This window comes from Cutaneotrichosporon oleaginosum (genome assembly GCF_008065305.1).
Source record: "Cutaneotrichosporon oleaginosum strain ATCC 20508 chromosome Unknown ATCC20508_contig02, whole genome shotgun sequence".
Classification (NCBI taxonomy): Eukaryota; Fungi; Basidiomycota; class Tremellomycetes; order Trichosporonales; family Trichosporonaceae; genus Cutaneotrichosporon; species Cutaneotrichosporon oleaginosum.
In genome coordinates, this window is record NW_027072171.1 from 3,406,487 (window position 1) to 3,420,394 (window position 13,908).

The 13,908-nt window shown below is 60.7% G+C and overlaps 5 protein-coding genes across 5 annotated transcripts; 1 reads left to right on the forward strand and 4 right to left on the reverse strand.

Moving 5' to 3' along the window:
- Positions 1-604: 604 nt before the first annotated feature.
- Positions 605-1,357, forward strand: COLE_03038 (uncharacterized protein; the record flags this gene model as incomplete). The annotated part of the gene is made up of 2 exons (XM_018425337.1): positions 605-689; positions 723-1,357. The coding sequence occupies 2 exons, from the start codon at positions 605-607 to the stop codon at positions 1,355-1,357; spliced, it is 720 nt and encodes a 239-aa protein (XP_018279416.1).
- Positions 1,358-2,360: 1,003 nt separating this feature from the next.
- COLE_03039 (uncharacterized protein) lies at positions 2,361-4,210 on the reverse strand (the record flags this gene model as incomplete). The annotated part of the gene is made up of 3 exons (XM_018420342.1): positions 2,361-3,117; positions 3,165-4,049; positions 4,095-4,210. The coding sequence occupies 3 exons, from the start codon at positions 4,208-4,210 to the stop codon at positions 2,361-2,363; spliced, it is 1,758 nt and encodes a 585-aa protein (XP_018279417.1).
- A 2,704-nt stretch (positions 4,211-6,914) lies between these two features.
- COLE_03040 (uncharacterized protein) lies at positions 6,915-8,435 on the reverse strand (the record flags this gene model as incomplete). Its single annotated transcript, XM_018420808.2, has 4 exons — positions 6,915-7,222; positions 7,258-7,507; positions 7,631-7,978; positions 8,094-8,435. The coding sequence occupies 4 exons, from the start codon at positions 8,433-8,435 to the stop codon at positions 6,915-6,917; spliced, it is 1,248 nt and encodes a 415-aa protein (XP_018279418.1).
- Positions 8,436-9,183: 748 nt separating this feature from the next.
- On the reverse strand, positions 9,184-11,341 carry COLE_03041 (uncharacterized protein; the record flags this gene model as incomplete). Its single annotated transcript, XM_065626262.1, has 7 exons — positions 9,184-9,751; positions 9,802-9,944; positions 9,983-10,367; positions 10,401-10,512; positions 10,544-10,665; positions 10,780-10,943; positions 11,150-11,341. 7 exons carry the CDS (start codon positions 11,339-11,341, stop codon positions 9,184-9,186), a joined length of 1,686 nt encoding a protein of 561 aa, XP_065482531.1.
- A 584-nt stretch (positions 11,342-11,925) lies between these two features.
- Positions 11,926-13,831, reverse strand: COLE_03042 (uncharacterized protein; the record flags this gene model as incomplete). The annotated part of the gene is made up of 4 exons (XM_018422966.2): positions 11,926-12,039; positions 12,074-12,952; positions 13,312-13,625; positions 13,657-13,831. 4 exons carry the CDS (start codon positions 13,829-13,831, stop codon positions 11,926-11,928), a joined length of 1,482 nt encoding a protein of 493 aa, XP_018279420.1.
- Positions 13,832-13,908: the final 77 nt, after the last annotated feature.

Here is a 13,908-nt window from a genome sequence, read left to right on the forward strand (position 1 = left end):
GGCCAGAGAAGACGAGGAGACTGATAGGAACACCTACACACACCGCTGGCCTTTCGGCCCCAATCTTAAGGTTGACGGAGTGCGAGGAATTCGTGTGGCCGCGCGAACAGGCGCACTGGCCACCAGCCAGTCCACGGCCGCGGCGCAGGACAACAGCCTCCCCTCCTCAGCCCAAAGAAGGTCTACGCGGGCTGCCGCGCTGGTGCAATGGCCAGTGTTTAAAAGCTCGATGGTATGCTGTCCGCTTTCCCCATCCTTCAACAATCTCTCCTCCGCCTACGGCCCACAGCAACAGTGCCAACCGCGCTCCCCCCCCCCCCCCCCTCCTCCTCCTTCTTGGTCTCCTCCTTGCCCTATACTCGCCTTTGATCTCCTCACTCTTACACCATTTCCCTCTGTGGCCGCATCGACAGCCTGTGCAGTCACTTTTGATCATCTTTCCCCGCCAGCAACGCCCTGCCACCCCATCGCTCCCATCTCTCCGGGTCCACCACCGACCTCTCGAACAGTCAACATCTTCTAGACCACAACCATTGCCACACACGTCGCCGTAGGATCTCTGCTTCTCACCCCCTCTACTCATATTCCTATCCAAGTCCCCGCCATGCCCACGCTCGACCTCTCCCTCCCCGCTGGCTTCTACCGCCTGGGTGGCCTCAACGCCAAAGGGATCGACGTCTATCACAACGGTGAGTCTGATATCGTCGCGTCGCTAAACTCAGGCCGCGACCACTTCACAGCAGACATTGGGAAGAACCACGAGTTCGACCTCGTCAACGAGAACGTCAACCCCTACCCCACATCGGAGAAGCGGCAACGCGACCTCCCGCACCCCCGCACGCCTCTCGCGAGCCGCCGCCGTGTCTTGTCCGGCCGCCCCGTCCTCACCGTCGACACCGCACCCGACTCGACGCACACGGTCATCCTCACTCCTCGATGGCGCTCGCCCTCCCTCTCTCCCTCCCCGAGCAAGTCCTTTATCCTCAAGGTGCACGAGATCCCCTCTGGACCGACTACCCCTAAAGCTTTCCGCGCCGTCGAGGTTATTGACGAGGTTAATCTCTGGACCCATGTCCACGACACACCGATGACACCTGCCGAGCAGGGTGTGCTGTTCGACCGACCTAACACCCCCCCGCCCGCGCCCCGCCATTATGGTCCCCTCGGTGTCGCCTCCGCCACTCACCGCCGCCGTGGGTCCTTGACGCCCACACGCCCAGTCCGTGTGAGCCCTTACCCCAACCGCCGCGCGTCTCTTCCCGTCTCCATGGACATGGTCCGCGGAGGTAACGAGGAGACCGCGGTCTTGCACAGGGGTGGCCGTTCCAACACAGCTCCGCGCGGCCTGCGGCTGTAGTATCCTGATGACCGCCGTTGTCAGTACACTCACGGGTCCCAACCCCGCCTTTTAGAATATATCTAGCCCGTCACTTCATCATGAACCAAACCCCATAAACAAAACCCCAAGTCTTCCACCCTCCACCCCGCATGCTTGCTTTCCGGAAATTGCTCTTCTGTACCTCCCTCTCGGGCTTGTTTGAGCTTGCATTTTTTGAAATTTTATATAGGTTTTCTTTTATCTTATGCACAAGTGCGCTGCTTGTGAGAAAATCTACTTTTGATAATGAACCGAAAGAAATTATTTCAAGCCGGGGTGACAGTGTTTCGTACTGCGAACCATAACGAAAGGTAGATTGGGGTTGCAACACCGCGGGTGGTTCGGCTGTCTCGATAGCAAGCCTCGCGTGGTCTGTCATGAAGGATCCCGATGTTCGGACAAAGAGTCCACGGCAGCGGACACTGGCGCAGACATCACATGAAAGATAACAAAGGTCGCACAACCGTGATTGCAAACATCAGCCCGCTGAAAGCACCAAAAACATCAAATCAAATCGCACAAATTTGCCTTCCAAAAGGTATGACCTCTGGCGGGATCGAACCGCCGACCTCATGCGTAATCGGATACTCCGTGTTAAGCATGCGCTCTAACCAGCTGAGCTAAGTGGCCTGGTGTTTTACGTAAACAGGAGGACCCTGCTCTGTTTTTGTCAGACTCACCTCCTCTTCAGCACACTCTATGCGGTCCTCTATCAGCAAACGACGTCCTCGAGCCGTCTATGGCGAGGACTAGCACACATGGCAACATCCGACCACCGGCACCGGCATTGGAACCCACGAAAACACGAATGTCGCATGTCTGCGCGTGGCATTGTGGCATGGTGGCATTCCGGAATGACAGTTTGCGTGCATTATTTGGTTTCACAGGGCACCACATCTCGCAGTTATCATGTCGCAACCGTTTCACGCAGATACCGTATTACCAAGGTGCATGGAAGTCTATCGTACATGTATTAAGTAGTTTAGGCAGCGGCGGTGCTGAGGCGGCGAGTGCGCTGGGCAATCTCCTCCTTCTCGATCTGGTAAAGCTCGTCGGCCTCCTCGATGGGCTTACCCTTGAGGTCCTTGCCGTCGTGCGCGTTCTGGGCATCCGTAAGACGGATGTCCTTGATCATGAAGATGGCGACGATGATGGGGAAGATGGCGACGACGGTGGCGCCGAGAACAAGGCGGTGCATCATGTGCTCGTAAGCGGTGATGGCGCCCTCCTTGATCGGGTCGCCTGTGGGGAGGAGCGCGATCTTGGTCATGTCGCCGAAGAGCTCGACGAGGAGGGTCTGGTTGTTGGTCGGGACGTAGGTCGCGAGCTCGCCGGGCATGTACTGCTGCCAGAGGCCGGTGGCGGCGGCCGAGCCGACCGAGTTGCCGATCTCAGTGAGGAGGAGGACGACGGCAGTGACGGTGGCGACGTCGATGTGCGAGACGGAGGCCTGGGCAGCGACCATCATGGCCGTGTGCGCGATACCACCGCCAATGCCCTGGAGGACCTGGCACATGACGAGCGAGGCCATGTTGCCGTTGGGGCCGCGGGCGTAGAGCATGAGGCCACAGCCGATGAGGCGGATGCAGAGGCCAACGACGATCATCCACTTGAAGCGACGGGTCCAAGCCATGAAGGCACCGGCGCAAATGCCAAAGAATGTAAGACAGAGCATCTGAGTGTAGGTGAAGTAGGTGAGGTGCCGGGGGTTGTCCCAGGTGACAGTGACGGTGGCGAAGCTGCTGTTAGCATGTGTGGCTGAGCGCGGGATGCTAAAAATACTCACGAGTAGAGGAAAGTGAACTGGAGATAGAAGGAAACGAAGTCAAGGAAACCGATGAGGCAGGCGCCGAAGATGGGGAGGCGGCGGAACCAGCGCATGGGGAAGACGGGGCGGGCGGGGATCTTCCACTCGTAGGCCAGGAAGACGGGGAAGAGCAGACAGCCGACGACGAGCATGGCGATCATGCTGGCGTTCTTCCATGCGCCCTTGGCCTTGTACACGAGGGCAAAGGTGAGAAGAATGAGAGCGAGCGAAGTGGCGAGCAAGATGAGACCGATGAAGTCCATCTCGATGAGAGCGCGCTTGAGGCGCGCCATACGAGGCTCCTTGAGGGCGCGGACGCCACGCTCCTTAAGGATCTTCTTGCCCTTCCACTGGGCCCAGAGAAGCGAGATGATGACGGGGAGGAGAGTGGCAGGCATCAGAATGGCGAACATGCCGTAGCCCCAGCGCCAATTGGTGACGCGGGCCGAGATCTCGGCAGCAACAAAGGCGTTCATGATGAACCACATGGTGAGGATGCCGTTAACGAGGGCACGCCAGCGCAGGGTGGTCAAGTCGGCGACGATAATCTGGAGCAGGATCTGGAGACCCGTGTAGCCGAGGGTGTAGATGACCGAGCCGGCGTACATGGCGCCGGAGCCCTGGGCACCAGCGATGATGGCGTAGCCGACACCGTAGAGGAGAGCGAGGGCGAGGAAGGACTCGCCACGACCGTAAGCGTCCGAAAGCTTGGCCCAGAACGGTTTGCCGACGGCGATGATGATTGAGTTTGCAGTCTGGACTGTTCCCAGGCTCGAGTGGAGGCCGAATTCGGACCAGGCAGCGGCGTTGTACAGGTAGGTCGTCATGCCGTCGAGCGAGTAGACGTAGGCAGCGAGGAGGAGGCTGCAGTGTGAGCGCTCAGCTGCATAGTGAATTCCAAGGACTTACGAGATGAAGAGGATCCACTTTGTCTTTGGGCTCCAGAACGCCTCAGCCGCCTCGACCTTGAGGACACCGATGGGCTTGAGGTGCGAGTCGCTCACGACCGTGTCCGTGTCGCTCATCGTGTCCTTGTGTGCATCTGGGAACGTGCTTGTTCCTGCCGGGTACTCGTTCTCGCCGTAGCTCTTGCCCTCGGGATAGGTGCCCGAGAGGCCGGCCTCCTTGTCGGAAGGGTTCATGGTGGGTGTGTGTTAGATACAAAAGCAATGTGCGGAAAGGGGGCGTGGGACGGCCCCGTCTTATATACTACTAGACACCAGGGCGGATCGAGAGGAGCATTTTGTCCGTTCTCGGCATAGATCGCAGGTGAAGCCGCAACCGAGCCTGTGGAGTTGTGGCCCGTCAATGGGCCGGTGAGGGCACATGACCGTAGCGGCGAGGGTAGCGAGGCGCCTTGGGCGAAAACTTCGTCTCATACCCTTATCAGATTACAGCAGCTGGCCTTGCGCCGTGCACGCTGTGCGGGATCCGTTGGGAGCGTAACACATGGTCGAGATGGCCGAGACCCCTGAGCCGGATCTGCGCCATGAGCCTAGCTGCAGCTGGCTGGCTTGCCATAATTTGAGGCGGGTGGAGGCGTGGGAGGCATGGAAGCAAGACCGGAGGGCTAGAATGGGCGCGTGAATGGGTGCGCCATGCCGCTCTCGACCCCATCATGGACCATTGCGTCAGGAATTTTAGAAGATGCACGCGCCAAGGACAGATCTGGTGGCGGGCCGGGCCTGAGGCGAAGCGAGGAGGAGACGGCTGATTGCGGCCGAAACATGATAGCGGCCAACCAAAATTACGGAACGTGAGACAGAAATGGCCGACATGCGCCCGAAGCCAGTGTTAATCCTCAACACGCCTGATCGACATGACGTTGCAGCAGCGAGGCACCCTTGGCACGGACACCACCGCCTGCGTCAAGGTTAGACACCCCGGCAATCCGGACGTTGTTGTGGCTTGGCATCAGGTCATTTTTTTTTTTTTTGTGCAAACGATGACTTCAGTAGATCAGGCTACAGCACTGCAGGCCGGAACCGCTCTCTACAATGTCGCTTCGACAGTTGATATCGGAACGTGCCTGAGTTATTGTCGCTGCGCACAGGGTTGGTCTGAGTCCGAACTCGGCGACACAGAGCGCCCTTCAGTCTCACAGTTTCCGAGTTGTCGCCCTCGCCTCACCAGCTGCGGGACGGCACCCGTCGAGCTGAATAAGAGTGTGGCAGCTGGTTGCCTGTGCAACGCCCGCCCTTGGAGGACAGAGGATCGCAAACGCGAAAGGCGAGTCCTACCCCCCATCCCCATGAACAGCTCTCGCTTCCACGGCAGCTTGGCGCTCTGTCCACCCTAGAGGCACGGGGTGGGGGCGGTCCGAGCTGAATCGCCAGTCCACGTCATGCAATAGTAGTGCGAGGCTGCAGATATTCCACAAGCCCGCCCTGCGCCACACCCAAACTGCCATGACCCAACCCTCTACGTCCTCCACATCCTGGCAAATCTCTATCCTCTCATCGCAGGCACTGAAGATCGGCCGTGAGACTGGCACCGCCGAAGGGCCAGCAGGCGACGATCGCGATCGTCGGTGTACAAGTCCATGCCCAAGGAGGGATCGTCAGTCAGTTTGGAGAGGGTACTGGTTGGCAGTCCCGCGCATGGTCGGAAGGATTTTGATAGGAGGTGCCGGATGCCGTGCGGCAGGGTGCCGGCGACTTGGCGCCGGCGTTGCGCCGACGCCTGTGTCCTTGTGCTCTTGGGAGGCCGCCGTTCGGGCCGTCCGGGAATAGCTACGCCCTGGGGAGGTGAAGCAAAGGCCGATGGCGAGCGAACCAAACAATTGTAAAATGTACCGCTGGAAGCTCGAAGCAAAAATTAAGTAAGCCGGCGGGCGGCAGGAGGGCACCGCACGCGCAGTCCCGCATCCGCGAATTCTCCGGCCAGGAATAGACCTCGGCCTGGGACTTCTGCGTCTGGGCTGAGCGGAGGACGTTGAGCGTCTCTGTCTTGCTCGTGTCGATGACCGGAGTTGTGCAACAGTTGGCCGTATGGAATGCGTGCCTGACAGCAGGCTAGGAGCCAGGCAAACTGCAAGCCGAGCGGCTGGCCGGCCGACACCAGCATATCAGCTGCACACTCCACGATCTCTGATCGAGCCACGAGCCGTATCTCCTAAGACACTGCGGAGCGGAGCGGGAAATGACGTGAGTTTCAGCAGTCATCTGGCCGTCTGTCACTGAGTCGTGTCACGAGACCAGATGAGATCTGGACAATTTCGGAATTCTTGCCGCTGCATAAAGGCATGTTATGGCTTGTGGACCACCTTGACAAGAGCAGCCACAGCCACAGCTTCAGCGAGAGCTGGATCAACCGGTTTATGCTATTCAGCCTGGGGCTTGTGATTCGTTCTGCCTCTGAGAAACACGTTTATACCGCGCTTATACACAACGCATGGTTGGCACACGCACATGGCAGGGTTATGGATTGTCTCTGCCCTATCACGTGATAACTGTTGCCACACGCCGACAGTGAGTCTTCCATTCTGGAAAGGGGTAGCATTGTCCAGTTGTGAGCTATAACACGTCGAGCAACAGAAGGGAGTCTGACTTGACAAAGTCTCTGGAGCCTTGGCGCACGCAACTCCTCGTGCACCCACCTTTTCACGACGCGGGGCTTCCACTTGCCGTCCCCCTCGTTTGTACCCCTCAACCGCTCCCACACACCACGCTGCGTTATGACCCAATATGCATGCGTACAACGCCTCTATCCCACGATCACTGCTGCCGCTTAAAGGTGGTCGAGCCCCTTGGCGAATGCCTCGTTGAACATGCGCCCGATCAGCCCGCGGCGAATCTCCTGTGTGCCCGCGCCGACGGTGTACAGGCGCGCGTCACGCAGCAGGCGCCCGACCTCGTACTCGTTAATGTACCCGTTTCCGCCGAAGATCTGCTGCGCGTCGTTGGTGACCTCGACAGCGCGGTCGGAAGAGAAGAGGATAGCGCCCGCGCAGTCCTCACGCGACACCTTACCGGCGTCGGCGGCGCGCGCGACGGCGTACACGTACGCGCGCGAGGCCGAGAGCTTGGTGTACATGTCTGAAGTCAGTACGCGCAGCCAGAGAGAAACTCACCGGCAATCTTGCCCTGCATAAGCTGGAAGTGGGCGATGGGCTGCCCGAACTGCTTGCGCTCGTGCGAGTACTCGAGCGACATGTCCAGCGCAGCCTGCATGATGCCCAGGGGGCCGCCGGAGAGGACGAGGCGCTCGTAGTCGAGGCCGCTCATGAGGACGGCGGCACCGCGGCCGACGCCGCCGATCACGTTCTCGGCGGGCACCTCCATGTTGTCGAAAAAGAGCTCGGCGGTGGGGGAGCCGCGCATCTGAGGTTAGCAAGATCTGCTTAGGCTGAGGAGACGATGCGGCAAGTTGGGCGCGTGCAGGAGCGCAGAGACGATTTCCTCGCTCCGCATTCGTTGCTCGCACTGCCGCATTCTGGTACTCACGCCGAACTTGTCAAGAGGCTCGCCGACCGAGAAGCCCTTGTACCCGCGCTCGACGAGGAACGCCGTGATGCCCTTGGAGGGCTTGACCTCGGTGTCGCTCTTGGCGTAGATGAGGAAAGTCGAAGCTACAGGCGAGTTGGTGATCCACGCCTTGGAGCCGTTGAAGACGTACTTGTCGCCCTGGAGGGTCGCCTTGGTGCGCATGCTCACGACGTCGGAACCGGCCCCAGGCTCGGACATGGCGAGGGAGCCGACGTGCTCACCCGACAAGAGCTTGGGGAGGTACTTCTCCTTCTGCTCGCGCGTGCCGTTGCGCGTAAGCTGGTTGACCATGAGGTTGGAGTGGGCCTGGGGTCAGCGCGTCCGTACGTCATGGGGTCAGAGGGCGGAGGTAGGTGTAGTTCGGTGCCGAGCTGTCATCGTCCCACCACCACCTCTCGAACCATCCTAGCTTATAACTCACGCCGTACGAGAGACCAACGGACGCGCTCGCGCGCGAAATCTCCTCCATCGCGATCGTGTGCTCAGTGTACCCCAACCCGAGGCCGCCAAACTCCTCGGGCACCGTGACGCCGAGCAGACCCATGTCGCCCATCTTGGGGAAGATGTCCTCTGGGAGCTTGTTCTTGCGGTCGATCTCGGCGGCGCGGGGCGCGATCTCCTTCTGCGCAAAGTTGTACACGTTCTCGCGGAACTCCTCCTGCTCGGGCGTGAGGCCAGCGACGGGGAGGTTGTACGAGGTGAAGGTGCGGAGGGCGAAGACGCGCTGTGCGCGGGCGGCGGGGCGGAGGGCGGTGCGGAGCATGGTGAGTGGTGAGTGGGTGAGAGAGGGAATGGGAGAGGAAAGAGGAGAGGTTGAGAAAGTGGAGAACGGAGAGAACAGAACAGCACCGGGTTGATGAACTGATGACCTCGAAGAGTAGCCGACCTCGGACCGGAACTTGGGCCGGTGTGACGCTCGGCTCTGTGGGTGGAGGCCCAGTGGGGTCTCCGCTCCCGCCGCTCTCAACAGCACTCGGCATGCACTGCGGCATGGCATTGGAATGCCTCTCACTGGTCTCTGCGTATGCGGGTGGGCCGTGCGGCCGCGGGGGCAGGCGGTGCTCCCTCTCATGGCACAGGCGCACGACAACGAAGAACATGCTGTGGCGGAAGCCAAGCGGCTGGGTGTTCCGCTGGGGTTAGAGCGGGGACATGAACGCTTCAATCAGGTTTAGCCGCTCCTCCCCATGGAGTATAGCCGGGGCTCAACCTCGATGCCTCAAAATGTCTCGATGTCATCTCTTGAGGCAGTACTCTGTCTGGTCCAGTCGACGTGGAATGCAAGTGCGCCAACATTCCCGCACTGCTCGTACCAGTGACGAGTCGATGCTGTACCACTACGCGTGCGCGTGCGCTCCGGCTGTATCCATGCCCAATAGTGTTACATCTATCCACGCATTAGATATTGCTGTATACTTTGTCGATGACCTCGTAGGTCAACTAGACGTCCCCCAATTAAATGGCCTGGGTTGGCGCATGAGCCCTCTCCGTCTGTGGTCCGAGGTACCCCACTAGCGCCCGCTGGTCCATGGGCCAAATGTCTCGGCCTCGTCCTCCTCAACCTTGGATGGCAGGCGTCGCGGCGCAGGACGGGGACTAGACCTGTCCTCCAAGTCGTCCTCGTCCTCCTGGAGCAGCAGGCCGCCACGCTCTCCTCGACTCTCCTTGGTCCCACCGACGCCCCGGCCCTCCTCCTCGTCGCTCTCGGGCTCGTCTTTCCGCTCCTCGGCGTTCTTTACGAGCCTGCCGTGCGCATCCTCGTCCTCGTCGCTATCCTCGCCAATGTCCCACACTACCTCCTGCGGCCGATCTTCCGACGGCTTCGGCGTGTCGTCTAATGATATGACACCACCAGAGCCCATCGCCGCACCGTTACGCGCCAGCGGACTGCGCGCGGTTCCTGGCCGCATGCGGATTGCGGGGTCGTCGTTGCCCGCCTCGGCAGTTTCTGGCTCCTCCGGCTTGGTGGAAAGAAGGATGACTCCGCCGATGAGCACGCCAATCGAGAGGAAGACCATGACAAGGATCCAGCGCGCGTACGATCCGGCCTGGTCATAGAAGATCAGCGCGTTGATAAAACTTGTGTTAGCTCGCTCGCATGGTTGCACTGAAAGATATCGATCACTCACCCAAATACGGTGTAGCCAGCGTAGAACAGTGGGACGACTACCACAGTGTCTGCGCAGCGGAGTGCGCTGTTCAAGCAAACAATTTGGAGCACCGCGGTACCAATGAGAAGGAGGAGCGTCATGATCGCCGAGAAGTGTACGAGCTAGTTGTAAGCGTGAACAACGACCATCGTTAGCTCACTGGATGCCCCTCTCCCCACATGATCTTGACGATGGCTTTGGTGAACACCAGACACAGACCCGCGAGACTGCCGCCACATGAAGCGAAGAAAATGCCTTCGAGCCACTGGACGCGGGTGTCCGGAGTACGCTGCAACAGGCGCTCAAGGTGGCCGAGGATCGTGTTCTCCCATGCCCGCCACTGGGCGAGCGAGCGCTGGAAGGTATTGAGTGCCGGCGGCGGGCGTGATCCTCGCCCCATTGTCGGGGAGGGAAGGGGGCTGAAGGATGCGCGCTGTTTGGCGACCTTGTGCAGCAGATCGCCGACGAGGTATACCACCCATGTTGCGAAGATGAGCACAAAGAAGTAGGACAGCCAGGAGCCGCGGCGCCAGAGCTCAGAGAGTCTACGTTAGTATGCTTTATGGCGGAATCCTCACTCGTCCACGCTCAGCTCCTGTTTCAGCCCGTGGTTAATGCTCGAAAAGATGACGATAAGAATGACGCCAAGCACGATGAACCCGGTGCCGCGGATATCCGATTGTGTCACGGCTGGCGTCAGCGCCATCGCTTCACAACGCACGCGTCCCGACGAGCCAGTACGCGAACAGGAAGTTGAACACGAGACTCGATGCGCCGAGTGGCGCGACCCAATCTGGCCGGAGGTATCGCAGAGCCAGAGGCGAGCCGACTGTAGTTAGCGACCCAGCGAGATGCAGGCTAACACAGCTGCGATGCGCTGGCGTCAGCCTGTGTGTGCGAGTCCGAGCCACTTCCTCGGCTCGAGCCATGGCCGGACCTCCGAGCTTGGATGCTCACATGTAGATTCCCATGCCGGCTAGCCACAGCGGGCGCATGTACTCCTTCGAGCGCTGGCGCTTCGGGATAGCTTGCTGTTTCTGGTGGTCCAGCTTGGTGAGGTTGAGGCCGAGTGCGTTGAGCACAGACGCAAGAAGGACGATGAGAAGGCCGAGGAGTGTGTTCTGGCGTCAGCTGTGGTGCCGAGTACAGCGCCCTCGGGACACAGCGCTGGGTCGATGCATTCTCTCGCGAGTTGCGAATCGCGTCCCACCGTTCCCATCTCTCGTTCCGCTTGCAACGAGCCACGCCCGCCATGGTCCGGGTGCGGCCCCGGCGCTCACGCCCTCTTCGGTTCCGCCCGTCTCCAGCGCGGCCTTCCTTCACTCACAAGGAAGTACGACCCCCCATCCGGTGCGGGCGTCACATCGCTCCCGTCCATACCCAAAGGCAAGCTCGAGTTATCGCTCGGGAGCCAGTCATCCGCAGCGCCCGTCGCGGTAGCCTCGGCGATAAGGGTGGCCGTCGCGGTAGCCACGGCGACGAGCGTGTCCGTGAGGGTGTCGACCAGATCTTCCGCCATGGCCTGCGTGCTATCGTGCTGTCCGGTCGTCGTGGGCGTGATCAACTGTGCGGGCTGCTGATGCTATGACGCGAAGGAGAAGAAGAGAACAAGAGGAGGGGGAATGGAGAGATTAGATGAACGGTCGATGCAGACGCAGGCATTTCCACCTTGAAATCTCAGGCACCATATCAGATCAACGTCATCTCCCCTTTGCCACCCATCGACAACGCGCAGCACATCTCGATCACGCGACGCATCGCCTCGTTGCCGCCATGCAGTACGGCGACGAGCTTGCCTTGTACAACTCGTCCGCTAGTTCGGCGACAACTTGACGCTCCGCGTATGCCTCGCGGCTATCGAACGACGGACCTGCGCCCAATCAAGGACCTGCCTCCGGGGCCCGAGCGGAAGGCCGGCGGCAGGCCTGCTGCGGCCGCCGGCTCATGGCCCCATGCCCGTGAACACGGAGTGTTCGGCGCTGTTCTTCGACTACACCCTTCTGAAGACGATGGTGGAGTAAGAATGATTGAGAGTCGTGTGACATTATAAGAACATGAGTGCCGAGTGGATGCTGTCTAATCAACCTTCCTCACCCCACCCCTCTACGCCTGTATCCCCGCGGCTAACAACGCCTCCCACCGCCCAACAACGGACCGCAGCAGCGCGCGCTCATTAATCGCCACCGTCAAGGCCATGTACTCCAGCCCCTCCAGCGTCTGGGGTCAGCTCCTTCTGGCGCTTGGTGCTCACATCTCGGAGGTCGAACATCTCGCCCACCTCCATCTCGGGGCGATGCATGCCGCGCAGCCGGGCGCGGACGAGGCCGCACAAGTACTCCGCAACGGCAGCGACATGTGTTGGCAGAGGGACGTGTTCCGCGCCGTCTTGGACCTGCTCCCATGCTTCTTCGAGACACGAGACATCGCCGGGGAGGAAGCGGAGCGGCGCGTGGCGCGCATATAGCGCCGCGAAGAGGCGCAGGCTCACCTGCCCCGCCTGGTTGAGGTGGTAGACGCCGCGCGAGGGGGCGCAAAGGAGCGCGTCGTCGCTTTGCGAGAGGTTGCGCGTGGCGGCCTCGGCCGCAGCTACAACCTCGACCTCCGTCACCCCGGGCACCTCAGGGGAGAGGAGCTCCTCCACCTCCCATGTCGCGGCTTCGGCAGCGAGCGCGTCCGCTGCGTCGTCTTCGGACGGCACAAAGCCCCACTCGACCAGCAGGCGCGACTCGGTCAGGTTGTCGCCGTACGTGTTCATCACTTCCTCCCCCGCGGCGGCGGGCATCTCGACGTACATGTCCACCGTGTCCGGATCTGAGAGTCGCGCGCGCTCGCGCTCACCCAAGTGCGCGAGGCGCTCCGGGTTGGACCCGCCGTGCTCGCACACCGGAAGACTCCCGCAGCGATGACACACAAAGTCGTCGACCGCCAGCGAGGTGTGGTTCGCCGCGCTGTGGTTGAGGATGTCTGCAAATGGGCATAACGCGACAAGGTGGTACAGGTCGATGAGAAAGGCGCGGGTCGACACGAGGGAGTAGGCGTGCGCAAACGCCTCGAAGCTCGACGGCTCAGGATGTAGACTGGTCGGAGGGAGGTGCGCTGCGGTTGCAGCGTAGAACTGGCGCATCGAGTCCTGTGGTCAGCGTCGGAAGTGCGGAGGACGTCAAGATGCAGCCAAGAAGGGCAGGTAGACAGACGCCGGTGGCGCACGACTTCCTCTCAGCGATCGATGGATCGCGTTACATAGTGAGGGACATGGAATGGTGAAGGCGAGCGCCGAGCTCGGCACATCGGCACGTCGGCACGTCGGCATGAAGGCACTCTGTCTAGAATCATCGAGCGCGGCGCCTCGGCCTGCCGGCCGCCGTGATGGCCCGCTGACCAAGTCGTGCTGAGTAGTAGTAGTGAACCGCATGCGTGCACAATGGAGACTTGACAACAAGCTTCCGACGATTAATTGTGGAGTGGGAGCGGGAAGGCATACAAACTCACGAGTCCGATACCCTCAAGCTGCCGGCGGCGCAAGTCCCTCTCCGCCTCGGTGCCCTGGAGCCAAGCCGAGGCTGCCGCCGCGGATGGCCCGGCATGGAGTGGCCACAGTGGAGGCACGGGGACGGTGGCGCGTGGAAGCGACTGCGTATACCCCCAGAACATGGAGTCAGGGCCAAGGCGCAGCTCGTGGAGTAGGGCGAGCGCAAGGCCGAGGATCGTATGGGAGGTGGTCGCGACGCTCTCGGTTGTGGATGGGAGTGGGGGAAGCGAGGATGTGCGCGTGGAAAGGAGCGCAGTCTTTGGAATCTTGACGACTGGAGTCAGCGGGTCCCTCGCTTAGCGGACTAGATTCGACGGGCGCGAGGTCCCTTGTCGCGACTAGACGCCAGCCTGTCCCGTCGTGCATGGGCGTGATGGCCACGCCATCCGATAGCTGGACACCGCGCTCTCGGAGCCATGAGATGAGGACCTCGATCGAGGGCGGAGGCTGGTCCTGCAAAAGACCGTGGTGGAGCATCATCGTCAGAGGCCGGTGTTGAGCATTGCGAAGCGAAGTGGATGAAATCAAAACATTGATTCGGTGGCGTTGAGTGACAA